The 26,801-nt window shown below is 55.5% G+C and overlaps 1 protein-coding gene across 4 annotated transcripts in view; it reads right to left on the reverse strand.

Moving 5' to 3' along the window:
• CARM1 (coactivator associated arginine methyltransferase 1) overlaps positions 1–26,801 on the reverse strand; it is a 44,511-nt gene that overhangs the window by 15,350 nt on the left and 2,360 nt on the right. For all 4 annotated transcript variants that reach the window (XM_049098528.1, XM_035702829.2, XM_025457557.3 and 1 more), the window contains exons 2-4: positions 3,758–3,883; positions 1,449–1,555; positions 416–520 (exon numbers count right to left, since the gene is read on the reverse strand). In XM_049098528.1, coding sequence (XP_048954485.1) covers positions 416–520; positions 1,449–1,555; positions 3,758–3,883 — 338 coding nt within the window. The remainder of the gene's footprint in view (positions 1–415; positions 521–1,448; positions 1,556–3,757; positions 3,884–26,801) is intronic.

Consider the following 26,801-nt stretch of genomic DNA (forward strand, 5'->3'; position numbering starts at 1 on the left):
CCAAGACATAGCGTTACATGGGGAAAAGTACTTTGCAGGAAGAGTCTAGGAAGGATAAGGTCCTATTTTGTAAATCACTGATTTGGTTAACTAATTCTGAAATACATAAGCTGATATGTGCACGGGGGAAAATTTGGGAAAAAACCCTTACTGTTGGCAGTGGTGGTTTTCGAGGTAAACGACAGAGGCTTTCCATGCCTGCATCATACACGCTGGGTTTTTACAACAAGTAGTTTGCTTTTGTAACCCAAAAAATTCAAAGACAAACTCAATAAGCAGAGAAAAACAGAACTACAGACGAGGACACAGTGCAGCGGCTCAAGCCAGATGGAAAGGGCGTGAGGGCAAGCGGAAGGCAGGGCGGGCCACTGCACCACCGGCCAGGGTCCAGCTGGGGGGCGCCAGGCGTGCTCACCTTGTCCTTGAAGTCTGTGTGGTTCTGCAGGATTGCACGCTGGTAGGTGCCCGTCCGCACGTAGTCCTGCATCATGTTCTGCTGCTGGGACAGGTAGCCATAAAACTGGAACAGAGACAGGCCAATGGCACAGAGGGCCGAGGTCCTGGCCGGCCCTGCGACAGAGGAGGGCCCACCGTGGGCCCACAGCTCCCTCGGGAGGCTGCACCCCCTCTGCCGACCTAGACCCCGCTGGCAGCTGCTGGCTGCTCCAGGAAAAGGAGCGGGAAGCCAGAGGCCCCAGGAGGGACACTACGACCATCACCATGGCCAAAGTTTGCAGCAGGATGTTGCCTGGACCTGGAAGCCGCCCAGTAGAAGTCAGAATTTGCCATGGGATGGGGTGCCGGGATTGGGGGCCACCTGCCCCGTTTTAGGGTCCCCAACGAAGCAGAGTTGTAGACCAAATAGAACCCTAGAACTCAGAGCGCCAGGCAGGTGAGGTGCTGCAGGGTCTCTCTGTAAGACAACGGGCGATCGGGAGGCAGCATGGCACCCGGGCAGGGGCACAGGCTTTGGCATCAGGCAGACCTGGCTTCCCATCTTGGCTCTGTTGCATAATAGCTGTGTGACTTGGAGCAAGTCACTTAACCTCTCTGAGCCTCAGTTTTCTCATCTGTAAAATGGGGACAATAATAGTACTTACCTCCTAGGGTTGTTGGAAGGATCAAGTGCTCTGTACGTGTCAAAGTGCTTACACCAGTGCCTGACACGCAGCACAGGCTCAGGATAACTGTGCTATTGTTACTCAGAACGCCTGTGGACCTGAGCTCCACCTGCACTCACATTCTTCCAGAAACCCTCCTAGGCAGGCCCTGACATCTCCGTTTCATAGATGAGGAAACTGAGGCCCAGCAAACAGACACCTGCCCAAGGCTACGTGGCTAATAAGGGCAGAGCCAGGATGAGCACCCAGGTGGGCCTGCCCTGTGCTGTGCGGCCTCCCAGGGGCCATCCGGCGGCAACAGCCTGGCCAGGAGTGCCAAGTACCCACCTGGAAATACTGCACGGCAGAGGACTCCTCTGTGCGCTCGCTGAACACCGACCGCTCCAGGGTGTGTCCCCGACAGGTTTTCAGGATATTATAGAAGGAACAGAAATCTGGAAGGGGGAAGCCAGGTCATGAGTGGGCATCTCAGGGGTGGGGGCTGAGGGTCTGTCTAGGTGCACACCCCAACTCTTCTACCTTGAGCACACAGGCTTGGTGATTTCTTTTTCCCCAAAACGATGTTGAAATTTTTTTTTTTTTAATTTTTATTTATTTATGATAGTCACAGAGAGAGAGAGAGAGGCAGAGACACAGGCAGAGGGAGAAGCAGGCTCCATGCACCGGGAGCCCGATGTGGGATTCGATCCCGGGTCTCCAGGATCGCGCCCTGGGCCAAAGGCAGGCGCCAAACCGCTGCGCCACCCAGGGATCCCCGATGTTGAAATTTAAAAAGAAGCTGCCCCTTGGTGGCCAGCACAAGAAGGCAGGTGTCCTGCACTGTGGGGTGAGCATGCTCTGCGCAGCCAGTGGGGGTGAGCCTAGCCTCTGCCAAGCTAGCATTGGACCTGCCGCAGCCTGATCACTGTAAGCCCAGCCAGCAGCTCCCTATGGGGTCTGTGGGGGTGGACCTGGATGAGGGTGGAGGGTGGTGGAACAACAGTGTACCGGTATCTACTACCCTGGAACCGTAGACCCTAAAATGGTTAAGAGGACAAACTTTGTTCTGCATATTTTAACAGTTTTAAAAGTAGGACAGGGGCAGCCCGGGTGGCTCAGTGGTTTAGTGCCGCCTTTGGCCCAGGGCCTGGTCCTGGAGACCCGGGATCCAGTCCCACGTCGGGCTCCCTGCATGGAGCCTGCTTCTCCCCCTGCCTGTGTCTGCCCCGCTCTCTCTCTCTCTCTCTCTCTCTCTCTCTCATGAATGAATAAATAATAAAATCTTTAAAAATAAATAAATAAAATAAAAGTAGGACGGTATTTGTAAGGCAAAGCTCCTAAAAAAATGAAAATATGCGGTCTGGGACGATGAGAAAGTTCTGGAGGCAGATGGTGGGGAAGGCTGCACAGCAGTGTGAGCACATGCAGAGCCCCTGGACCCTACACTTAAAAAAAAAAGGTTAAGATGGTACATTTTTGTTATGAGTACTTTACCTCGATCTCAAAAACTGACAGAATTAAAAGGGAAAAAAGTCAACTCTAAATATTCATAAAACAGAAATTTACACCAATTCATAATGTGCACCCCTGGTGGTGGTTTTAAACACGGACTTTGGATTATTAATTTAAGTAAAGAAAGAAACGGAGCAGGGGGATCCCTGGGTGGCTCAGCGGTTTGGCGCCTGCCTTTGGCCTGGGGCGCGATCATGGAGACCCGGGATCGAGTCCTGCATCGGGCTCCCGGCATGGAGCCTGCTTCTCCCTCTGCCTGTGTCTCTGCCTCTCTCTCTCTCTCTCTCTCTGTGTCTATCATAAATAAATAAATAAATAAATAAATAAATAAATAAATAAATAAATAAATATTAAAAAAAGAAAAAAAGAAAAAAAAGAAACAGAGCAGGCTGAAGACGACCTCTGGAGAGAGGTGGCCAGTCACCGGGCTGCTTCCTCCACCGCCTGGCCTCCTCTGGCCCCCGGGGCACGGGTACAGCCAAGGGGGCTCCCAGGGAGCTGGCAGCGGTGGGCAGGCGGCCTCTCCACCTGGGCTCTCCTCCCAGCTCTGAGCCCATTGGGCTCACTGGCCTCAGCCAGCCTGAACCAGGCCCGGGTGCCACGCCTTGATGTAGTCTCCAGCCCCAGGCCACCTCCACTGCTGAACCCTCTCCACCCCCGAGCCACCAGAGCTCAATAAACCCTCCTCAGTAACTGCCTGTGTCCCCCTTGGGTCCCCAAAACCAGTCTGCTCAGAACCCTCCCATGGCTTCTCTATGCGCTCAGAACAGAGCTCAGCCCGCCTCAGGATCTTGTCTCGCCCCCATCCTCCACTGCTAGGAGGGCCAGGCCCCAGACTTCCCCACGGGCTCCTCCGTGAGGCCTGGGGTGCAGCCAGGTGGTAGGGCCAGGCCTCCTGAGCTGAACCCAAAAGGACCCAAAGGATTCAGCAAGGGAAGGTCTGGGGCAGTGTTCCAGGTGGCGAGGACGTACCCTTCCCACGGACACTTCTCTGCCTGGGAATAATTTCTGACGGCTCCGTGGGACAGATGGGTGGGCCATGATTTGACCAGGCTCCAGGTCCCCCTCCAGCCATGGCCAACGGCCTCAGTCACCTGGCTCTGGGCTCTCTGGGTGTGTGCCGCCAGGACAGAAGGGATACGTACCATTTGGTGTGGCGAACTGGATGAGGACACTGTTGCAGCCCAGGGTGATGATGAAGGACTGCTTGCCCACACGGCTGCACTCTGTCTCTCGGGACACCGAGCACTTAAAGACGCACACATCTTCATCTATGAAAGGAGACAGGCAAGCGTAAGCCAGCAGGTCCCTGGGCCAGCCGACCTTTGTTCAAGTCGTGTCCTTGCCATCCCTGCCTCCCTCTCCCCACAACACCCCAGGTTCTTCTGGGGTACCATACCACCCACACTGGAAGCACTGGCACGTGTGCCCTGCCTGCACAGCCCGTGTAGGGACACGGAAACAAAGTGTGTCTGTGGCTAGGAGGGCTGTCCACGGAGCGACCAAGGCTGAGAGTGGGCTCGGGGGGGCAGTAGCCAAGTACCATGTGCCCAAGCAGAACATCCTGGCCAGGGGGGTCCCTCTCCCAGCACCTCCGCTCACGGAGCACCTCCCGGTGCCCAGGCCTCTGCTCATCCAGGGGCACTGAGATGGGAAGAGAGGCAAGAAAAGAGCAACTGTGGCATGGTCAGAGGGCCGCAGGGACCCAGCTGGGGAGCTTGCTCTGTTATGTATGGGGGGGGTGTGGCGGTCAGCCTTCACAACTGAGCTGGCGGAGGGGCAAAGGTAACAAGAAGGAATTCCTGGAGGTGCTTCTGCTTCCTTCACCTGAGCCCCTGCCCTCTCGTACTGATGCGGCACAGTGATCAGGAGCATGGGCCCTGGAGCCAAACGGCCTGGATTCATGCTTGCACTGCTCACTATTTGATTTGAGTGGGTCACGTAGCCTCTCTGAGCCTCGGTTTTCTGATCTGTCAAATGGGGCTAATGGTGGGGCAAGCACGGGGCACAAAGCACCCAAGAGCTGCCACTATGACTATTAGTGCTCTCTGGTTCAACAAGTGTGTGCCCCCCACCCCCAGCCGGTGAAACTCAGCCTTCCCAGGAACAGGATCAACCAACACGCCCTGGAGGCCCTGGTGCAGTGCAGCAGGACAGACACAGCAGCTGGGTCGTATTCTTGGCAAAAGCGTCTGCCCTGGTCAACCCAGTGTCTACCCTGGTCCTCTCGTGATGATGCCAGATCATGGGGAAGTCAGCAACACAGCCCGCCTGCTCTCCCAATGTGCCAGGAGACAGGAAAAGGGCTGAAACTATTCCAGGGAATGGAAGACTGAAGACATGTGACCAGTGAAGGCCAAGGGGGACCCAACTGGAGCCCAGTGAAAACCTTCTCACCAGTTACAGAGGACAACGGAGGGATGGGAGTGTGGACCAGAGGTGTGAAAACTTGAAATGACATAGGTGTGACAACAGCAGGTGGTTCTGCACAATAATGCCCTCATTCTACGAAATGCGGAAGTACTGAGACAATTCTCGTGATGTCTGCAGCTTGCCTTTGAGCTCATCAAATAGACAACTGCGAGCTATATGCATAGAGAACAGCACGAGCGCAAGCGTGGCAAAGTGTCCCGATCCCTCCAGAAAGCCAAAACCATCTTGAAAAAGACCAGAGTTGAAAGACTCATACTCCCCAATTTCAAAATTATTACAAAGGTAGAGTAATCAAAACAGAATAGTACCAGCAAGGGAGAGACATATAGATCAATGCAACAGAATTAAAGTCAAAATAAACCCTTACGTTTAGAGTCAAGTTTTAAGATTTCATTTATTCATTTATTTATGTATTTATTTATTTATTTGAGAGAGAAGGAGAGAACACGTGCAAGTGCAAGCAAGCATAAGCAGGGGGGAGGGGAGAGGAGAGGGAGAAGCAGACTCCCTGCTGAGCAGGAAGCCTAACATGGGGTTCCATCCCAGGACCTGAGCCTAAGGCAAGATGATTAACGGACTGATGCTTAAACAACTGACCCAGGCATCCCTCCCATGACTTTTTTTTTTAAGTTTATTCTTCTTAGTAATCTCTGCACCCAATGTGGGTGCTCAATTTGGGGCTCAAACTCAAGACCCCGAGATCAAGAGTAGCATGCTCCACTGCCTGAGCCAGGCAGATGCCCCTGACTTTCAACACGGGTTCCAAGAGCATTCAATGGGAAGCAAATCATCTCAATAAATGGTACAGAGACAACTGGAGGTTCGCATGCAAGAGAATGAAGCTGGACCCGTACCTCATACCACATATAAAGCCTGACTCCACTAGATCAATGACCTAAATACAGGAGGTAAAATTATAAAATGCCCAGAAGGAAACGGAGGGGTAAATAAATCCTCCTGAACTTGAATTTGGCAAAAGATTCCTAGAGGTGGGCCGCTCCGGTGGCTCAGGGGTTTAGCGCTGCTTTTAGCCCAGGGCCTGATCCTGGAGACCCAGGATGGAGTCCCACACCACATCAGGCTCCCTGCATGGAGCCTGCTTCTCCCTCTGCCTTGTCTCTGCCTTTCTTTCTCTGTATCTCTCATAAATAAATAAATAAACAAATAAATAAACAAACAAACAAAAATCTTTAAAAAAAAAAAAAAAGATTCCTAGAGGTGACACCAAAAAGCAAGAATATCAAAAGCAAAACTAGATGAACTCAGCTTCATCAGAACTGAAAAACTTTTGTGCATCGGAGGACATGGTCAAGAAAGTGAAGACTACCTACAGAACGGGAGAAACCACTTACCAATCATATACCTGATAAGGATAGTGTCCAGAATATATAAAGAATTTGTTCAGCAAAAAAATTAACATAGTTCAAAATGGGCAAAGGGACATTTGTCCCAAACAGATAGAGGACTGGCTAACAAGCACATGAAAAGATGCTCAAAAACCATGAGTCATCAGGGACATACAAATCAAACCATAAGGAGACACCGCTTCACACCCACTAGGTTGGCTATAATTTAAAACAAATAAGGGAAAATTACAGGTGTTGGCAAGGATGTGGAAAAATTGGAACCCTTACACCCTGTGAAGAACGTGGGAACGTGAAATGGTACGGCCACTGTGGAAAAGGAGCTGGTGGTTCTTCAAAAAGTTAAACATAAAATTACCATTTGACTCAGCCATCCCACTCCTGGGTATGTACTCAAAAGAACTGAAAGAAGTAGTCAAACGAATACCTGCATGCAAATATTCCAAGTAGTACTATTCACAAGAACCAAAGAGTGGAAACAACTCAAATGTCCATCAACTGCCGTCAACTGCAGGACGGAAACACAGAATGTGGTAGATCTGTGCCAGGAAGTGTTATTCACCTGTAAAAAGGAATGAAGTCCTGGGGGGCTCAGTCAGAAGACAGAGCAGCTCTTGACCTTGGGGTCATGGGTTTGAGCCCCACCCTGAGTCTACATAGACATTATTAAAAAAAAAAAAAAAAAGGTAAAAACAAAATGAAAAAAAAAAAACAAAGTCCTGATGCGGGCTACAACATGGGTGAACCTCAGAAATACCATGTTGAGTGAAAGAAGCCAGACACAAAGGTCACACACATGTGATTCCATTTATATGAAACATCCCGAAGTAGCTAATCCACAGCAAACTGGTGGCTGTCAGGGGCTGGGAGCTGGGAGGAGGGAGAATGGGGAGTGACTGCTTAATGGATGCAAGGTTTCCTTCTGGGGTGATGAAAATGTTCTGGAACTAGACAGAGGTGGTGGTTACACAATACTGTGAATCTTGTGAATCTACTAAATGCCATTGAATTGTACACTTTAATTTTGTTTTGTTTTGTTTTTTTAGATTTTATTTATTTATTCATGAGAGACACAGAGAGAGGCAGAGACACAGGCAGAGAGAGAAGCAGGCTCCCTGAGAGGAGCCCGATGAGGAACTTGATCCCAAGACCTAGGGATCACACTCTGATCTGAAGGCAGCCGCTCAACCACTGAGCCACCCAGATGTCCCTGTATTGTACTCTTTAAAGAGGTTTGGTTTACGTTATGTGAATTTTATCTCAATAGAAAAAGAAACACAGGGCAGCCCGGGTGGCTCAGAGGTTTATCACCACCTTCAGCCCAGGGTGTGACCCTGGAGACCTGGGATCGAGTCCCATGTCAGGCTCCCTGCATGGAGCCTGCTTCTCCCTCTGCCTGTCTCTGCCTCTCTCTGTGTGTCTCTCATGAATAAATAAATAAAATCTTAAAAAAAAAGAAAAGAAAAGAAAAGAAAAGAAAAACATTCCCTGTGCATGAATGCATATTTGAAGGCCTATGGGTGTTCACTGGCTCCCTTGCCCCCTTGTACAGTCTGAGCACTGGACCTGGGCCCTGCGGGGCCAGCCTCCTGACCACAGGCTGGAGAGAAGAGCATCCCGGCAGGCCACCGGTACAGGCTCATGACCACACTGCACCCATAAGGAACCCCTCCAAGGGGCTCCCAAGTCCAGCCGTAAGTGGGTCCCAGGAAGGGACCTCAGGGCATGGTGCTGTCACCCACGTCCCTCTGGGGCAGGAGATAAAGCCAATCTGTCGGCTGCACCAGGGTAAACAGCAAGCAGATCAAGGAGGGCCTCTGTTTACGAGGCACCCTGGCAACCCAACCAGTTGCCTGAGGCACCCCTGCAACCTGGCGCCAGGCAGGCAACCACAAGGACCTGTGGCCAAGTGAAGCGTGGCTGCATCCAGGGAAGCCAAGCTGAGGGTGACCTGACCTGTCCCATCATGGCAGAGGCAACCACCGCCCATGGAGCCAGCCTCTTGTGAGAGCCACGGCTATGCCACCCCACAGACTAATCCCTAACACACAGAAAGGACTCAGTAAATATTTGGCAAAAAAAAGCGGGGGAGGGGGCTGGACCATATTCTATTGTGTATTTAAAAGACTCAAAAATCCAAGCTCTTGGAGTCCTCCAGCGCCACGGTGGGCCAGCTCCTGGTCTGTGCACAAGGCTTTTCCCCTCTGCTTGCTCTGCCCCCTCAATGGGATGGGCCTTCAGGGCAGGGGTTGAGGGGTGCTCTGTCTACCCCTGCCAGAGGACAGCCCACATGGGGCTCCAGCTCACTCACTGCCCAGGGTCACCCAAGCCCAGATGGAGCAGAGCTAGTATGCACACCCTGTCTCCTGGCCGGCTCCCCAGGATGGAGGGCGGGTGTCCTGGGAGAGAGCTTCTCCTCCCAGGAAAGAGGGCCTGGAACCCACAGGGCCTGGATCTAGCAGTGGCGATTAGGTACCCACTCCCCAACCCCTACACACACACACACACACACACACACACACATACACACACAAGTGCCTCCATCCGTCAGGAAGCCTCCTGGTAGACTCAAAGCCGGCACCTTCCTCTCTAGTCACCCCTTTATCCAGCCCTCACTGGGTGAGCCAAGGAAGAGGCAGGAGCGACTTTGTGCTCTGCCTCCAGAAACCAGCTGAGAAAACCAGTCTGCCCTTGTCACACAGGGAACATACTGAGGGGCTGTGTGGACATGGCCCAGAGAGGTGGGGGACAGGAAGCAGGAGAGGGCTTAGCAGGCTGCCAGGATGATTTCAGCGGGGCGGGGGCAGGGGCGCGGGGGGGGGGGGGGCACAGACAGGGCTGTCGTCCGGAGGCTGCACTGGGTTCCTGCCGATCGAGGTCAGCAGAGCTGGGGTTTCTTCCCTGCAGTAATATGATCAGGCGACGGCGCTGGGAACAGGCCCCGTGACTGGGCCGTCTTCTCTGGAGAGGCTCTCCCAAGGCAGGGGCTGAATGGAGGAGCGTGCAGGAAATGAACCCAGACTTGGGAGTATTAATCATGCCCCAAATGTGTCTGTCCTGCTCTTGGACCCAGCCTGGCACCGCGGGCTGGCCTCCCACCCGCTACAAGGTAGCATGTCCAGCTGAGGCTCTGAAGCCAGGGGACAAGGGGCCAGAATACCCAGGAACAAACACGGGGCAAGCTCGCTCAGGGTGTGCCTGCGGGAAGCCGGGGGTAGGAGCCTTCCTGCATCTTGCTCCCCAGGAAGGCAGGCCCCTGTGGACCCAGGTCACAAATACAGAGTTCCCACAGGAAGCCAGGCCCAGCACCTGCCCACCCACCCATCCCTTGCTGACACGTCACTCTGTCCCTACGCTTTCCAGGTGCCACGCTCTGCTCTGTGCTTTCCACAGAGCCCTCAGAGCACCTCTGTGGCTAGCTCCGTCCCACTCAGATGAGGAAACAGGGCTCAGGCAGGTTAAGTATCTCACTCAAGGTCCCACAGCAAGCGAGCGGCCGAGCTGACTGGCACCAGGATCTGTGCTCCTAACCAAGGTGCTGCACAACATCCCTGTGCTTCCGAGGGTAGGTGTGGGCCAAACTTCCTCTGTGAAGGAGCAGGAATAAATACTTTTGGCTCTGTAGGCCATACAGTCTCTGCTACTAGGACTCAACTCTGCTACAGCCCAGATGTCAGTGAGCGGGTGCGGCTGTGCACCAATAAAACTTGGTTACAAATCCAGCAGCAGGTCTGGAGCTACAGGTGCAGACAGGTTGGCTGCTGAGCCCCCTTTCCACCCGCTTCCTTGTTGGCTCACTGGATGTTGAGATGTGGAGACACCCTCCCTATCCCAGAGGGAGTGAGGACAGCCAGGGGTGGGGGCAGAGGGATGAGGATGATCGCGGAGTCCCTGGCATTGCTGCCAGGGGACCCAGGGCACTGCAGGATCCTAGAGACGGTGCCTGGCCCTGCTGGGACAGAGAGTGGAGGAGTTCTCCAGCAAGAGGGAAAGAGGCACCTGGGAAGGCAGGGGGAAAAGGAGGTAGTGATACTGTGATTTATTACAGAGAGGCGGCACAGAGCTCCTGAAACTCTGGGAATGCCCTAGGTGAGAGGAACAATAAAAGTGTCTTCTGTGATGCATTCAAAATCCCTTGACCACTTGGGTTTCTGTTAATGAGGTGACTTCCCGTGAAAGGATGGAGGCTAGTTGCCAGGGGGACCAAGTAATTAGAGGGCTGGAACTTCCGGTCCCCCTCCTAGGCCTTCAATGGCCAAGGACTTAATCATTCTTGTGAAATAAAATCTCCATAAAAATACAACCCACAGGATGGAGCTCAGAGAGCTTCCCGGCTGGTGAGCACCTGTAGATGCTGCTGAGAGAGGGGAGGGGCGAGAGGGGCGCCCCTTCCCCACACACTGCCCTGCGCATCTCTGCCATCCAGCTGCTCCTGAGTTCTATCCTTTTACATTAACCACTGATCCAGGAATGTAAACTGTCAACCTGAGCTCTGTGAGCTGCTCTGAGGAGGAGGCCCTGGGAACGCCAGATCCACAGCCAGGGAGCAAGAAGTACAGGTGACATGCCGGGACTCGGGGCTGACAGTGGGGATGGGACACTACCTCCAGGCAGGCAGTGTCAGAATGGAGGTGACTCTAGGTCACGTAGCTGGTGTGGGGAGGCCCCCACCCACACACTCAGTGATCGGAAGTGTTCAGCATCAGTACTGAGAGTCCGCAAGACACCCAGGAGGCAAGAGGCACACTTCTCCTCAGAGAGGCCCGGCAGGGAGCATGAGGGGACCAGAGCAGTGTGACTATGGCCATGGAGGTTGATGAGTGAGACTCCCGGGCCCGAGGGGCAAATCTGGGTCTCAGGAGACTCGGGGGTCCAGCCACTCCCACAGCCATAGGTAGCACCTGGAGGGACCGGGTGCTGAGAGGGTCTTGGGGACAGGGCTGGAGCAGGTGCAGGCTGGGCAGGAGATGATGGAAGAAGGGAAGCCAGCAGCTCCCTGGAGCTGTGGGGCGGTGGGGAACAAGCTGCCTGCTACCCACTCATCACAGAACTGACCCAGACACCTCCTCCTTGATGGCTCCCTGGGCAGCAGAATCTGGGGAAGCCTGAGGCAAAGGGGCCTCCCTGGTCCCAGGCTTGAAGGGAATGCCCTGCTCACCATATCGGCCCTGGGCCCACCCCACAGCCTTCGGAGAGGGCTCCAAAGAGTTGGCTGATTCAGTGAGACCTGTCTCAGGGGCACCAACCAGATGGTCCCGGGGAGACATGGTGGGACTCCGTCACCTTCCAGTCACAGCGTCTAACGTGGCCAATCTGCTGTAGCCCTTCTCTTATTTAGACCTCTCCATGGTTTCCCAGAGCCTTCTGGAACAAGTACAAACTCCTCACAGGGCTCACAAGCTCCTGTCAACATCTGCAGCCTCCTCCACGATCCCAGTGGAGCCAGGCTGGCCTTCGCCACCCCTAGACTGTGGGCAGGATTTATCTTTGGCCTCCGTGGTTCCTGAGATGTAAGACATACTTCCCCTCTTTTCTCCTGTGTCCCTGCCACCTCCTCCTTGAGGCCCTCAGGCACTTCCTGAACAGGTCCCCATCACATGGCAAGTCCTGACTTAATGCCCCCTCACTCCGCATCTGACGACCCAATGAAGCACAGACCTAGGGCTCTGCACGTGGCTGGGACAACGCCCAAACCAAGGGAGCACTTGGGGGATGCTAACCTGCATGCTGGCCCCAGGGAATGGGGTCCACGTGCCCAGGCCCTGACCCAACAGCACATGTGACCTCAGGAAGGTCACTTAACCACTCAAAGACACTGGGCCCCGTGCACCCACATAATAATCTTCCTGCCCACACTGCCTTCCTTCCCTTTTCTCTCTGCAACAAGCAGTAATGGAACATGCAGAAGGTCACTGGGTCCTTCAAGCTGGTCAGACCTGGGTCAGAGGGACCCAGTGGAAGGACAAATGCCTGGAGTTACATCCCACCCCACTCCTCACCCATGGAACCTTCCATCCTCATGTTAAGACGAGGGAAGGTGTTCATGGAGAACAGAGGTGGGGGAGGACAAGACAGGAAAGCAGCCACCAGCTCAGGAGGAGAAAGGGCCACATTCCAAGTCCTTGCCTCTCAAGCAGGGAAACTATCACAGCCACCAAATGAGGCCTAATTAAAGCTATTTATCTTGGCAGACTTGGGGCATAGGGGGGGTGGCAGTGGGTAGAATCACTTGTCCAAATGTGAGGTCTTTTACTAAATCACCTCCTGCCCCCAAACAAAACACAGGCTGTGCACCTTCCAGAGAAAAATATGCCACTGTCAAGAAAGGCAGGTGAAAAGGAGGATGAGGCACGGAAAAGTCAAGGTGCTTTTGTGGGCTCATCTAGCTGCAACCCTCTCTGCTCAGGGCATCGGCTCAGTGGGCAGCTCTTGTCTGCAGCCCCCTCCATGCAGAGTGCAGCCCAGGGGGCCCAGAGGTGAACAAGACCCTGGCCCTGAGCTCCAGCACTCATGGGAGCCAGGGGGAGGCCGATGGGCCATTGTGGAGCAGGCAGGGTGAGAGGGACCAGTAGGAACCCCCAGGGGGAGGGAGGGACGTGGTGGCCCAGCCAAGTCAGGCTCCAGGTGGTGCAGGGCTAGCCTTCCTGAAAGAGCCTCCTGGGTCTCAGAGGCCCCCAGGACCTGGGAGCAGTAGCCGAGTTTCCAAACTCTGGACACCAGAAGCTCCCCCCTATCCCTCTGTGGTGTGGCGTCCCTGTGGCTGGGAGAGGAAAGAGGTCACCCTTGGCTCAACCAGCAGGGAAGACCAACATGGGCAGCGATTAAAATGACGGGCATCAAGGAAGACCAGGGTTCAGGCCCAAACTCGCTACCCTCCGACTGTGTGATTGTGGGCCTTCATTCCCTCATCTATCAAGTGGTGACGATGACACAGCCCTCGGGGTGATAGGACACGACCCACCTGGAAGCTTGATCGGCGCCCCCCTGCCTGCCTTCACCCCCAACCTCAGGAGCCTCATCCGGGGAGTGAGGATAAAAAGAGGATAAAGTCCCTCCTCACCACGCAGATGCCATGAAACAGTAAGGGTGGCGGTTTGAGTACCAAGTACTCAGCAGACGGAAGCGGCCACTTTGCGCTTCGGCAGATCAGCCCCACTCTAGGAGAGAACCCAATCCCGGGAAGCCTATCCTGGCCCGGCCTCCCTCTCAGCCCAGTAACCTAAGCCCGCTCCTCCAGCTCTGTCCTGGGAGATGCTCCACACCGCTGCCCAGTACCGGGGTGTCTGAGGACCAGGAGGTCACCTGGGGCTCCCCTGCCCCGGTCCAGCCCAAGGGGGGCTCCCAGCCCTCCCCACAGGCACCCAGAGCGCCAGGCCCCCTGGCAGCTCCAGTCTGTGCATCTTTCCAGGGCCATCTGCCAGAGGCTCCCCACCCCCAGGAACCCCAACTGCCAGCCCTTTGGGGCGGGGTGGGGGGCTTATCCTATAATTCTACTTGCCAGTGTCTGTGAAGATAAACCCAGACCCGGGACTGTCTAAAGCAGCTGAAATCCCAAACACCCAGTGACCAGAGAATGAGGTGCAAGCAGGAGCAAGCCGGCAGAGGCTGTGAGAGAAAGAGAACTGTAAAACCTAGGCGCCAAGGGTAGAATATTGGGGGGGGGGGGGTGCAAGCCTGCACTGCATGCCTGGGGGCTTTTCTCAAGAGAAACACTGATAAAATGACTTCAGTAGCTGCCTCTGGAAGGGAGGCAGACGACTCTGCGCCAGGCACCCTTCCTCTCCCATTGTTTAACCCTGCAGAACTTTCAGCACAGCGGGCTCCTGGGGAGAGATTTATGCACTTGGGCCTGTGTGCACCTGAAAATCCAGGTGGGAAGGTCACACAGAAGAGGACTGGTGATATGGGGGCGGGGGGGGGGGGGGGACAGGCCAGGACTAGGAGGGAAGAGAAGGACTTTTCATGTTCAGATGTCTACCCTGAACACAAAAGATAACCAGACAAAAGGCCATGGTGATGGCAGGGTAGACCCGGCGCCCAATCCAGTCCTCTGGGGTATCCCCAAAGTGAGCAGGTCTGACCACATACCTCCCTCAACCTGCTGGAGGGGCAAGACAGTGGGAAAGGGCTGTGACCCCAGGGTCCTTCTAAGGTCAGACGATGGATGGCATTGACCTCTCAGCAATGGCTCTCTGCCGGAGCTGACTGACGCCCACACCCCTCTTAGCGTGATGGGGGAGGGGCAGCAACCCCTGGAGACTCAGGTCTAAGCCAGGGGCACCAAGGCCCACAGTCCAGGCAGCTGTCACCCAGGGAAGCCCTCCTCCCCACATCAAGGAGGCCACACAGTGAGGCACATCCCCAGAACTCCAGCTCACATCAGACTAGGTTAGAATCTGGGCTCGGGCTCTGCCACCTAGAACCTCACGCTCCCCCCACACCTAGGCCTCAGCTTTCATGCCTGGAAAGCTACGTTAGCACACTGCTCACTACTATCGTAGGGACTAACGCCCCCTTCGTGTCCAGCCCAAGACCCATGGGTACACAGGTGTTACTGGTACGAAACGCCCACTTCAGTTGCCCTGTCCCCAAGGCATTCTGGCCGGAGGCAAAGAGTAGCATCCAGGAGAGAATTCTGGCCTCCACCCCCCAGCCCCCACCCGGCCAGCAGACCAGCTGGACTGAGCGCTCCTCGGGGACATGGGAGCAGCCATCTGGCCGAGGCAGAGAGCATGGCCAGCTTCACACAGCACCTGGGAATGTCTTCAGTTTAGGCCTCGCAAGTTCCAGGATGGTCTTTGGGCAACTCACAACGGCCCCTCCTGAAGGAGCACCAAGTGGAAGGGACTCACCTCCTTGCAGGTGCCACCCCCCCCCAGGAGGAGATGAGATGGGGGCCCTCGGTTCTATCAGCAGCGGTTTCTTTAGTCAAGTAGGGATGGGGGTGCACAGTGTTGACCGTACCATCCTTTGTTCCTTTGAGAATACACACAAGGACTCAGCAGTAAGCCACCTCTGCGGGCACAAACAGGCTCCTAGTCGGTGGCAGGGTGGGTAATTTACAGGGCAGCTTGCAAAATCCAAAAGGTGGGTCTATTTTGGGAGGGGCCCCAAGAATACCTGCTTCTGAGGAGGAAACTTTCCAAACTACACTGCAAGAGGGTGACAGGACCCTGGGGAGGTGCAGAGGCAGTGGGGAAGACGGAAAAGGGTCCATCTGGCTGGGGGGGAGGGGGAGTACGACCCCCTAGGCCCCTGGCACCACTTGGTCTACAGGCCTCCCCAGCTACGGCTGGGATCCCACCTCGGGCGGCTTGTCACAGTGGCACCCCAGCAAGACTGAGGCACCATTCTCAGCCCCAGGCCAGCCACGGGCAGGAGAAGGACCCTGCAGCACTGGGTCTGACGGAGTCTAACTATGGGGTGTACAGAAGGGCAACCCCAAGAAAAGAAGGAGCAGACAAAGAAAGGGCTTGGCTTTTCTGAAAAGAGTACCAGGGGCACCGACTGGGCGGGAGCTATTACATGCAAATGTCTCCCCCATCCATGCTAATCAGCTGCGGGCTTTGTGAGCTACAAAAGGGACAGCAGATGTGCGCCAGGGTTCCCTGGCCCCTGAAAGCTGGGGCTGAACGAGTAAGGGGGGGGGTGCGGGCAAAGCAACAAAACCAGCAGCCCCAGCCACGGTGGGCCACTGGCCTCCCCCTCCGGGCCCTCCTCCAGTCGGGGCTTTGAAGCCATGACGCACCAGATACTGGGCAAACACCTGACGACGCGTGGGGCCTCAGTTAGTGCTCCCGACCACCTTTCTTTCGAGAGGAAACCGAGGCACAGAGATGACACGCCCAGGGCAGCTTAGCTTGGGACCCAGCATCCTGTGAAAGAGGCAAAGCCCACGCCAGCATCCACTGGGAAGGACGTGGGCTCTGGGCCCCAGCAGAACCAGGCCTGGCTGCTGGGCAGCAGGCGCCATCCCCCTGAGCCACCACAACAGGGAGGCGCTGGAGCTGGCTTCTGAGGGCTGGGAGGGGTCACCAAAGGCCTCCACCACACTGACAGCAGGAGCTGAGGGTGGGCAGGGAGGCCCTTGGCAGAAGGGACACACAGAGAGGCCTGGAAGGCAGGGCTGGAGCGAGGCATGGAGCAGGGCAGCGGGAGGACCCGGGCTGCAGGGAAGCCCAACCCTCGAGGCAGGCGAGGACAGCAGCGCACATTCTGGTCCCCGTCACCACAGTGCTCAGCGAGGGAAGCCCAGCCAGCCAGGCTGTGGTTCCTGGGGGTTCTGCCCTGGGGCCACCTGAGGGGCTTCAACCCATAGACCAGGGTGGCTCCAGAAAGGCCAAACGGGAAGAGGCAGGAGGATGGGGCCGGGGCCTTGGCTAGGATGACAGAGAGAGGAATCTGCAGCCCAGGGGCCGAGCTGACTCGGAGTCGCCAGGAGCCACCTTGAAGAGGTCTCACCCCTGGCGCAGAGGTGAAACAGGGTACCCTGGGGCTCCGCCACTGGGAGCGGCCCCTCTGCCAGGCCCCTGGGGCTCAGGGAGCCCCTACGGCCCCACAGCAGGCTGCGCAGGGTAGGATCAGACCAGGGAGGGCCATGTGTGCCACCCTCGCCCTCAGGCCGCCTCAGCAGACTGGACTCCAGATGAGGCCCAGGAGAGAGGGGACAGAGGCCACCTCACCCCATAATGGACTCAGTAACGAGGCAAGAATGAGGAAAGACTGGCTCCGGGCCCCAGAAGAGCCCTCAGGGCCACTTCCCTGACACAGGATGAGGACCAGAGGGGGCCGGTGGGCACCGTCAACATGCAGGGCTAAATCCTCACGGCACTGACGCCTCACCAGCACCTGAAAAGAGGCAGGGGCCCAGTGGAGGCACCAGAGCCAAACCTGGGTTGCTAGCCCAGCTGCAACCTGCCACCGAATGCCTCAGTTTCCTCATTTATAAACCAGGGGAAGGCGCTGTGGCTGCCGGGGCTCCCTGCAGGGTGTGCATGGCTTGGGGAGCACAGAATGGGCTGGTTTCACCCCCACTCACACCTCTGCCCAGCACCCTTGTGCCAACTGTACACAGCGGCCAGCAGGCCCTTCGGGGCTGTTCTGATGGTTAGGCGAATCAATGAACGTAAAGTGCCTGGCACAGTGCCTGCCTGGCACATGCTCGTGCTCGTGCTCAGGAAGGCCCTGGACGCGCTGATAAGCAGGGCATGGGGGCTGGGAATAAGGGGTGAGTCAGAGCCAGGCATCCCGCTGTCGGTGTCCCCCCACCCAGGGAGGCAGGGAGACCATCCAACACCAGGGAATCCAACCTCTGGTTACACAGAGGGCTCAGAGTGGAGCCAGGTTCTGTGGAGGGCCCCCAAAGGGCACACAGCAGGCCTGGAAACTGCAGCCAGCCTTTGCCTTCCCCTCCAGCTCAAGGAAGAATGTGGCCAATTTTCTGGAATGTCCCTATCGGTTCTGCAGAGGCCCCCCAATCTGTCTGTGATTATTTATTCACATGCCCCCTGGAGGGGATCATGAGAGTGCCCCTTTCTCATTAGAGCGCTGATCTGCCAGGGGCCCCTCCACTGTCCTCACCCAGAATGTCACCTGCACCCGTGTCGTCAGCCAGGTTTCCACACATGAAACCATTCCGCTTGTACATGTGTAACGTACCCAGCGAAAACGAACCCCAGCCACACGAACGCAATTAGCGGGGAAGCAAATCCGCCAACAATTTTAAAGAAAAACAGCCCAGACCTGCTCTTGCCAAAGCCGTGGGTGATGAATCGCTTGAAAGACACACACAAAAAGAGGGAATAAAAGGGGGTTCCCTCTCTCTGTGCAAGGAGTGGGGGCAGGGAGGAGACCGAGCCCCCTCCCCCAAACCAGTCTGGATTTGTTTCCAAGAAGGCTCCACCTGACAGAACAAAAAGAACCCAGAGCTGGCGGGGTGGGGGGACACGACAAGTTCTAGGTCTGGCCTGGGTGGGGGGGGCAGTTTTATGTGTGCATGCAACTGTCAAATGCACCGAACAGAACACCCAAGGCTTGGGCATCTGTGGGTGCTGATTAAACAACAATTAAAATAAGTAATTAAAAGAATAACATGAGGCCACAGAGTCTCCAGATCCAACTCCTGCAGGCCCAGGGAAAGCCTGGTCTCAATTTCCTTCATAGAACTGGTTTTCAGGAAACAAAGGGAGTGGGGGCAGGGAAAGTCGGGAACTCCAGATTCTTTAACCAAAAGTCGGAGCAGGTGTCTCAGGGCATCTCGGGGCAGGTATGAAGGTGCCAATGGCCCCACCCTACACGGTGCCTACAACCCTGAATCCTGAGGCCTCCCAAGCAGGTCCCTGAAGTGAGAAAAGCAGGAGGGTTGGTACACGAAGGGGCAGGGGTGCCCTCCTGAGTCATCAGGGACCAGGTCGGGTGGGGCAGGATCTCAAGGCCACCGCGTGCTCCTCCCAGCCCTCACTGTCCCAGGGCTTTATAATCCCCGGGCACTGGCTGCCTACACCTGGGACATACCTTCCCGGCCAGACACCACAGCAGATTTAGACCAACGACCTCTTACGCTGTGTGTTACTCATCTGCTGTGTGCTGGGCTAACACCAACCCACAAACTGCCCTCTCCATCTTCAGGAGGAATTGGAAGCTGAACTGCAATCATTTAACCAGAGTCACAAGGTCACATCAAGGTAAGGCTCCACCGCTTATACCAACCATGACCTCCAGAGAGGGTGGCTGCAGTCCCGGAGGGGGAAGAGAGAACATTCATACCAGCCAGGGAATGCAGAGACAGGGACCCAGGACAGCAGGACGACTGCCCCAGGGACGCTGCGGGCCCAGCTAGCCCCGGAGCCACTGCCCCCTTGTGCCCAGGAGTTCCCTCCTTTCCAACTCAACCCTCTCCGGCCAGAGGCCTCTCGCCCGCAAGCTTATTCCTCTGCTTGCCATTCTCTACAGGCTGACTCCTGAGCCACATCCCCCTGCAGCGGGGAGACGGGGTTCTTTGTCTACTTTCTCTCCATTCCCCAAGACTGGGAGTACGTGGGGTGGAGATCGTGTCTGGCTTGTGCAGAGCTATGCCTACAGTCCGGGCACAGATGTCCGCTACCACCTAGGCCACCCGCCACCAGCCAAGCCCCTCAGTGGTGCCTCCCCACCAACAAGGAAGCTGATATTCAGGGTACTGAGTCATTCACCAGGATCACCCTGCTAGGAAAGGACAGGGAACAAAATTGGGCTTGAGCCCAGACACAACCACAGGTGTCACTCCACCCCCCCACCACCCGCCAACACTCTTGGAATAAACCACCGACCCCCTTGTGAGGCCTCCCTTCCCCCCTACACATCCTGCTCCAACCACATGGGGCAGTTGGCTGCCCTTGGCCAGGCCAGGCCCATGGGCTCACTCTGGCTTGCTGGACAGTAGGCATGATTTTTAACTACTTCTATTTTTTTTTAAGGATTGTATTTATTTATTTGAGAGAGAGAGAGAGAGTGCGTGGGCCGAAGAGTGAGCAGGTGGCAGAGGCAGAGGGAGATGCAGACTTCCTGCTAAGCAGGGAGCCAGATACAGGGCTTGATCCCAGGACCCTGGGATCATGACCTGAGCCAATGACAGAAGCTTAACCAACTGAGGCACCCAGGTGCCCCTAAACACTTCTATTAACTCACAACAACCCTCTGAGGTAGATGCCATCAAGATCCCCATTTTACAGCCCAAGAAACAGGCACAGAGAGGTCATGCAGAGGCAAGGCGTCAGGCCTAGGCCCCACCACACCCTCCTTTGACTGTATCTGCTCTTCTCCCATAAGCCCTGCTGCCCCACCCCAGCAGAGGCCCACTCTGCCCAGCCCCAACCCCCTCCGCCCTCCACAGCATTTTCAAGCCTCTAGGTGGTTCACTTTCTTGGGGAGGGCACTGACCACTAAGTACAACCTGCGTGTAAGTGACTGCTGACTTAGCGCCTGTCACACAACACCCCAGACCGGCAAAAGTGGGAGCATGTGCTTATCTTGGGGTTGGGGTGTCACCATATCCCCAGCTCTTAAAACAGTAACTGGCACATGGCAGGTGCTCAGTTTTTGCTAGTTGTTTAAAGAGAGACGCCAAGGTACCCTACCACAATAAAAAGACAGCAAGTCCCCCGCCCAATACACGTTTGTGGTTGGATGGATAGAGAAGGTCAGGTCTCTCCATCTTCAAAGAACTATTGGTAGGTCCTGGGGGCCCTCTCCCTCCCTCCCCTCTCCTGGACACTCCACCATCCCACCTCCCACCACCTGCTGTCTGTCTGCCCCCCCACCCAGCCTTCCAAAGGAGCCGTCCCTCCGGACCAGAAACCCAGTGACCTCCCCGTGGCTCTCACTCGCTCTGACAGCCGCTGCCGACCTCTCTTCCCCAATGAGAGCCGCACCCTGGCCTGACAGGCCCAGGGCCTCCATCCTTCCCACTGACCACCCCCACTCCTTAGCAGCCAGAGAGGCATCCACCTCACTCCTCAATTCACTGCTATCCTCCAGGCACCGTCACTTCCTCGTGTCACACATCCCTGTGAGGGGGACCAAAAGCTGGGAGCCTTTCCCCAGAAAAACGCACAGAGAACCAACAGCAACGCCACGGCCACGGTGTATCAGACATACGCATGAGGAAGAATTTTCAGTGTGTTCCTTCCGGAGAGGTGCCACTGTCACCCCCTTTTCTCCTTTTTTTCAAGGAGGCTGGTCCAAGGTCACAACACTGACCCTTGTCTCTCTAGCCTTATGCGAAACTGCATGCAATTTCAGGGCATCATGGGACACACAGCACCCCTCCTCCTCCCAGGGACCATCAAGGATTTGAGATCAAGACACCGTCTCAGAGCCACCTGAAGCCCCTCCGCAGCCTCACTCTCCACAGGGAGCAGCAGGTCTGTCCCAGGCCTGGAACCTCCAGCCCGCCCTCTGCAGGATGGGAACTTCCCGTTTGTCCTGGCAGATTCAGCACCTCTGCAGCTGGGGAGCAGATCCCAGACAGAGAGGGCTCCCCAGGAAAGGAACAGCGCCTGCCAGGGAAGGTTCCCCAACTTTTCCCATTCTGCCAAACCCAACTTGGTCAGAGGCCTCACACCACGGATCATCCATCAGTTCCCGCCACCCTCCCTCTGTCCAAAGGCCCTGCACGCTCACCTTGGCCAGACCCCCACATGTGACACGGTGCGTGTTTGCCAGGTGCCACTCACAGCGCTGGCCACTGTGCACCTGTGACCTCAGATACGGGCCCCAACAACCTCAAAAGGGGTGAATGGTCATACTAAATTGGATGCGCAGAGATTAGAAGGAGCCCTGTGTGGCAGCTCGGGTGGGATTTTGCCAACATAAGAGTTTGGGTCGGGTTAGGTTTTGCTGTCAAAGGAGCAGCAAGTGAGGCTTTCAGAACTTCTGGATTTCCAGGCTGCCAGTAAGGGGCTTTGGGTGGGCAGAGGGGAGGCAAAGGGGTTGGCAGATGGGCAGTGGCCGGGATCTGGGGCTGGAAGCCAGGTCAGCTTAGGGCTCCAGGTAACAGCCCTCACCTCCACAGGGCTCACACTTGGGGCCTGGAGGAAGGGGCCCAGGGCCGAAGGAGGGTGCCAGCTAAGGGTAGGGAACATTGTCCCACACCCAAGGGCAGCCTGGGTTCACAGAAATGCCTCTCTATTTTAAGAAACCAACCACTGCAAGTGCAAGGACAAATGGCTACTGGCACAAAGCCTCTGTGCTGGGGCGGCGACAAGCAGGAGGGGGACTTCTGGGGCAAATTGGGGCATCACGGCCCTTCCAGAGGGGCCCCTGCTGGCCGGCTCAGCCTCAAGGTGCACAGGCCCAGGGTTGCCAGCCCTTCTGAGTTTTCACAAGTACGAAGTCTGATTTCGACGTGAAATCACACAATTTAAAAAATACCGGGGGTCTACTTTTACTCTCACCACAGAGTGAAGCAAACCCGAGGGCAGGTAGGTCACTCACAAGGCCTGGCGATGGGTCATGGCCTCTGCCCGGGGCAGAGTTCACCTTTTGTTCTGTGACACACTTCTAGGGCAGGCTAAGGTGAAACTATTCAGTTACATTCCTGTTGCATTCTCTAGTCTGGAAGCTTCCACAGGCCTCTCTCTCCCTGCTCCCATCTACACGTAACCTGTTGTCAGAGCAGTCTGCAGAAGTAACATTTTATATGTAGTCCCCCTCGTGAAAGATGGCAGCCAGCTCCTGATCACACGCAGGAAAAGGCCCTGTGGTTTGTAAAACGTCACCTGGGCTTGACCTTGCTGCCCTCCCCATGGCTCCTTCAAGCTTGAGAAGAGACCCCTCGGCCCTACGCCAGGCTACTGCCCCCCAGCCCCACTTGAACGCTCCAGGAATACCCTTCCCAACATTGGCTACATCCACATCCTATCTACTGTGACCAAGGTGACAGCATCTCCCAGGGTCTGTCCTCTCTCCTAGGGAAAGAGAAGCCCCGAAATTAGCTGAGCTCAGCTCAGCTGACCGCTCAGACAGACCACAGACTACATTTCCCAGCCTCCCTTGCAGCTAGTGGTGGCCCCAGGACTGCATTCTAGCCAGTGGGATGAAAGCAGAAGTGCCCAGAGCCAGCTCCTGGGAACTTTCCTTGACAGACAGCTGGCCCGTGCCCTTGGCACCTTTCTCCCTTTCTTTATCCTGCTGCCTGGAAACTGGGGTAACAGTTTCTATGTGGGCAAAGGCTCCAGCTGCCATGTTGATGCATGATGACAGGACCTCACCCTAGAAATGGGGAAGGGGGATTCTTAGCTGGAAGGGCCCGGGTCCAAGGAATTTCTAAAAGCAAAAAGCCTCCACACCAGCACTGGTCTGCCGCCCTCCAGACTTGAGCGTGACAGCACAATAAAGAAAACGCCCTGTTGTTCAAGCCACTGCCACTCTGGATCTCTGTTCTGCATGAATAAATTGAATCCTGACCACCTTTTTGCACTGAACTAAAACAATGAGCAGGTCCAAGAGCAGTGACCTTGAAAGCCAGCCCTCCTGCAGGCTAGCCATGTCACCTGGTCAAGCCCTTTCACCTGTTTTTGCACCAGTAAAATGGGAGTGGCGTCCCTGACCGCTCAGGACTATTCTAAGTGGTAACACACAGCAAGGGCTACACCTGTCAGGCTACCTGGCCCACAGAGCCCAGAAAGGGTACCCTATCCGGCCTGAGTGATCAGGACACTTCACAGTCAAAACAAACAGATATACACAAAGCAAGGCTTTTCGGTTTCTCTTAAAAGCTGTGGCAAAAAAAAAAAAAAAGGGCTGTGGCAGATCTGGCGACCCTGGCCCCTGGCTGGGGCCAAGTTCCCACAGTATCCCCCTCCTCCTGCCTGCTTCATTCGTTTATCCCCAGGGAGTCCACAAGATTTTTCTGTCCAGGGCCAGCAAGAAGCATTTCAGGTTTTGCCAGACACAATTTGTGTCACTTAAATGTTCTGACTTCAGTTGTTGGGGGTTTTTTGGGATAGACCCTTCAAAAACGTACAAAGCTCCCTTCAGTTGTTTACACAGAAGCCACAGGCCTGCTCTGGCTCAGACACCACTTTGCCCACAGGCTCTGATTTCTGCTCTTACCCTTCCCCCGGCTGCCCCCCTCAAGGTCAAACATCAATACAGGTTCACTCGGAGCCGGCACCCAGTAAGTGCTCAATAAAATGACAGCAGGCAGTAGCACCACTGGAACGTGAGGGCCTTCCCACTGTTACTAACTTTCTGGGTTGTCACCCCAGCTTGATACCGAAGGTCCTAAAGCCTGGGTGTGTGACAAAATCCTCTGTCCCTGTCCCCTCTCTCCCTGCCACCTGGGGATGGGGGGGTGGGGGTCCCAAAACTGTGATGGGAGGAAGTCTGGAGAGCTCCGGGGTCTATGGCAGCAGGCCATTCTTCACATTGATTTTACAAAGGGTTTTTTCTCTGGGGTTTCCACACCCTGGCCAGCCCCCCACAAACCGAAATTTAGCCCCCCCTCACCAGGCCTGCCCTATACCTCTTCCTGGCCCAGGGGGCGGGGAGAGCCCACAGAATCAGGCAAACTGACTCGCACTGACCAAGAAAGACAAGTGACACAGTCATCTCCAGAAAGGACCCTGGGGGCCTGAGGAACTGAGAGTCTGCTCTGCTCTCTGCCTCGGCCGCCCCACAACGGGCTTCCCGAGAAGCTGCCTTCTGCCAAAGGGCGGGCGCCCGGGTGTCCAAGAACTCCAGCGGCCGTGCCAGGGCTTCCTGAAGGCTCGGGAAGTCTGCGCCTCTGCCCAGGGAACACAGCCTGCTTTTGGTAGCTGCCATTCAGCCAATGCCATGGCCACTGGCCAGGGGGACTTCAGGTGGCAAGGAGGGTAGGGAGGGTCATCACTCATGGGAAGGGGACTGGGGCGGGCCCTACTGCAGCTGTCATCCTTCTCACGTGGGACAGTGGAGACGTCAAGGAACAGGGCTGTGTATCTGCCACCCACATTCCTCTCCCCACCCCCACCCCCATTTGCAGCCCCGGGGTTCCCCTTCTACCTGCTAGGGGTGCAAGAGAGCAACTGGACAGCCCTGCGGCCTAAGGGGCTCCCTCCAAGAAAAGCCAGCTCTTCCTCACTCCATGCCAGTAACCACACCACCAATAAAATCTACAGCAACACTGACCGCTTACTGCCAGACACCCCCTGCTCCACACTTCCATGGTCCACTTCACCCAAATTTCTGGGTCCCAAGTGATAACATTCCCATAGCCGAGGAGAAAACTGAGGCTGCACACAGGGAGGTGCTGCTAGAGGTGAGCAAACAGGCTCAGGGAGGTGAAACGGCTCATTCAAGGCCACATAGCCAGTGACCCACACCAGCCAGACTCTGTGTCCAGAACCCTCACCAGCACCCAAGCATACCTCTGGCTCACCTCCCACGTGAGGCATGTGGAGATTCGTGTCTTGGCCAACGTCCCTGTCCCTACCTACACAGATTTGCTTCCCGGGGGTCTGTAGTTACACACAGCTCATGGGACCCTGCCTCATGTGGGACAGGTGAGCAGAACAGGGCTCCTGATGCCTTCTCATCTGGCCAAAGTCATCAGGTCCCAGAGGGTCCAGACTGGAAAATGTGGAGGCTGGGGAAGGAAGTTCCTCCCAAGAAAAAGCCTAGAGCTCCTAGCAGGCCCCAAGTGCCCCTGGTCTACCCAGCTGCCACATCCCTGAACATCCTTGCAGTGGCTGGGCCATCTCTGTCTTTTTCCAAGGCACTGCTAGCTAGCACCCCCCACCCAGCAGGCCAGGCCTGCGCTCTCAGATGCAGGAGCAGAATGCAGCCCCACACCTCTGCCCTGGCTGTCTACACTCCCCCAGCACACTTCAGAGCAATCGCTCCCTGTGCACCCCGGTCTCCATGCCTGCTCAAGAACCAATGCTGCCTCACCCTGAGCAGTAACTCAGCCAACTCTGAGGTCATTGCCAGCCCCAGCCTGCTAATGGGAGCAGGTGCTACCACCAAAAAAAAAAAGGATTTGTTTATTGAGCAAACACACTCTATGCCACAAAGTCCTGCCATTACCCCCATTCTACTGATAAACAAACTGAGGCATGAAAACTCATAGATAGTAGGGCACCGATCTACTCCACGTAGTAGACCCGAAAAAAATTTGTCCAAGGGATCCCTGGGTGGCGCAGCGGTTTAGCGCCTGCCTTTGGCCCAGGGCGCGATCCTGGAGACCCGGAATCGAATCCCACATCAGGCTCCCGGTGCATGGAGCCTGCTTCTCCCTCTGCCTATGTCTCTGCCTCTCTCTCTCTCTCTCTCTGTGTGATTATCATAAATAAATAAAAATGAAAAAAAAAATTTTGTCCAAACCCTAATGCCACTCCCCCCTCCCCCAAACCTGTGAAAGTGGCATATAGAGAAGAAAGGGTCTTTGTACATGTAATTAAGATTCTCAAAAAAAAAAAAAAAGACTCTCAAAGATAAAATCATGAGATGCCTGGTGGCTCATCAGTTGGGCGTCTGCCTTCGGCTCAGGGCGTGATCCTGCAGTCCTGGGATCGGGTCCCGCATCCAGCTCCCTGCATGGAGCCTGCTTCTCCCTCTGCCTATTTCTCTGCCTCTCTCTCTCTCTCTCTCTCTCTCTGTCTCCCATGAATAAATAAATAAAATACTTTTTTAAAAAGATAAAATCATTTAGGGCTCACCCTAAATCCAATGACAGGTATCCTTATGGAAAAGACATAGAGACACAGCAGGATGGCCATGTGAAGATAGAGGCAGAGACTGGAGTTCTGTTGACAAAAGCCAAGCAACACCTAGACCCAGAGGAAGCTGTTTGAGGTAAGAAGAGATTCTCTTCCAGTGTTTCTGGAAGGAGTGTGACCCTACCAACACTTTCATTTCAGACTTCAGGCTATAA

This window comes from Canis lupus, chromosome 20 (genome assembly GCF_003254725.2).
Source record: "Canis lupus dingo isolate Sandy chromosome 20, ASM325472v2, whole genome shotgun sequence".
Taxonomy (NCBI): Eukaryota; Metazoa; Chordata; class Mammalia; order Carnivora; family Canidae; genus Canis; species Canis lupus.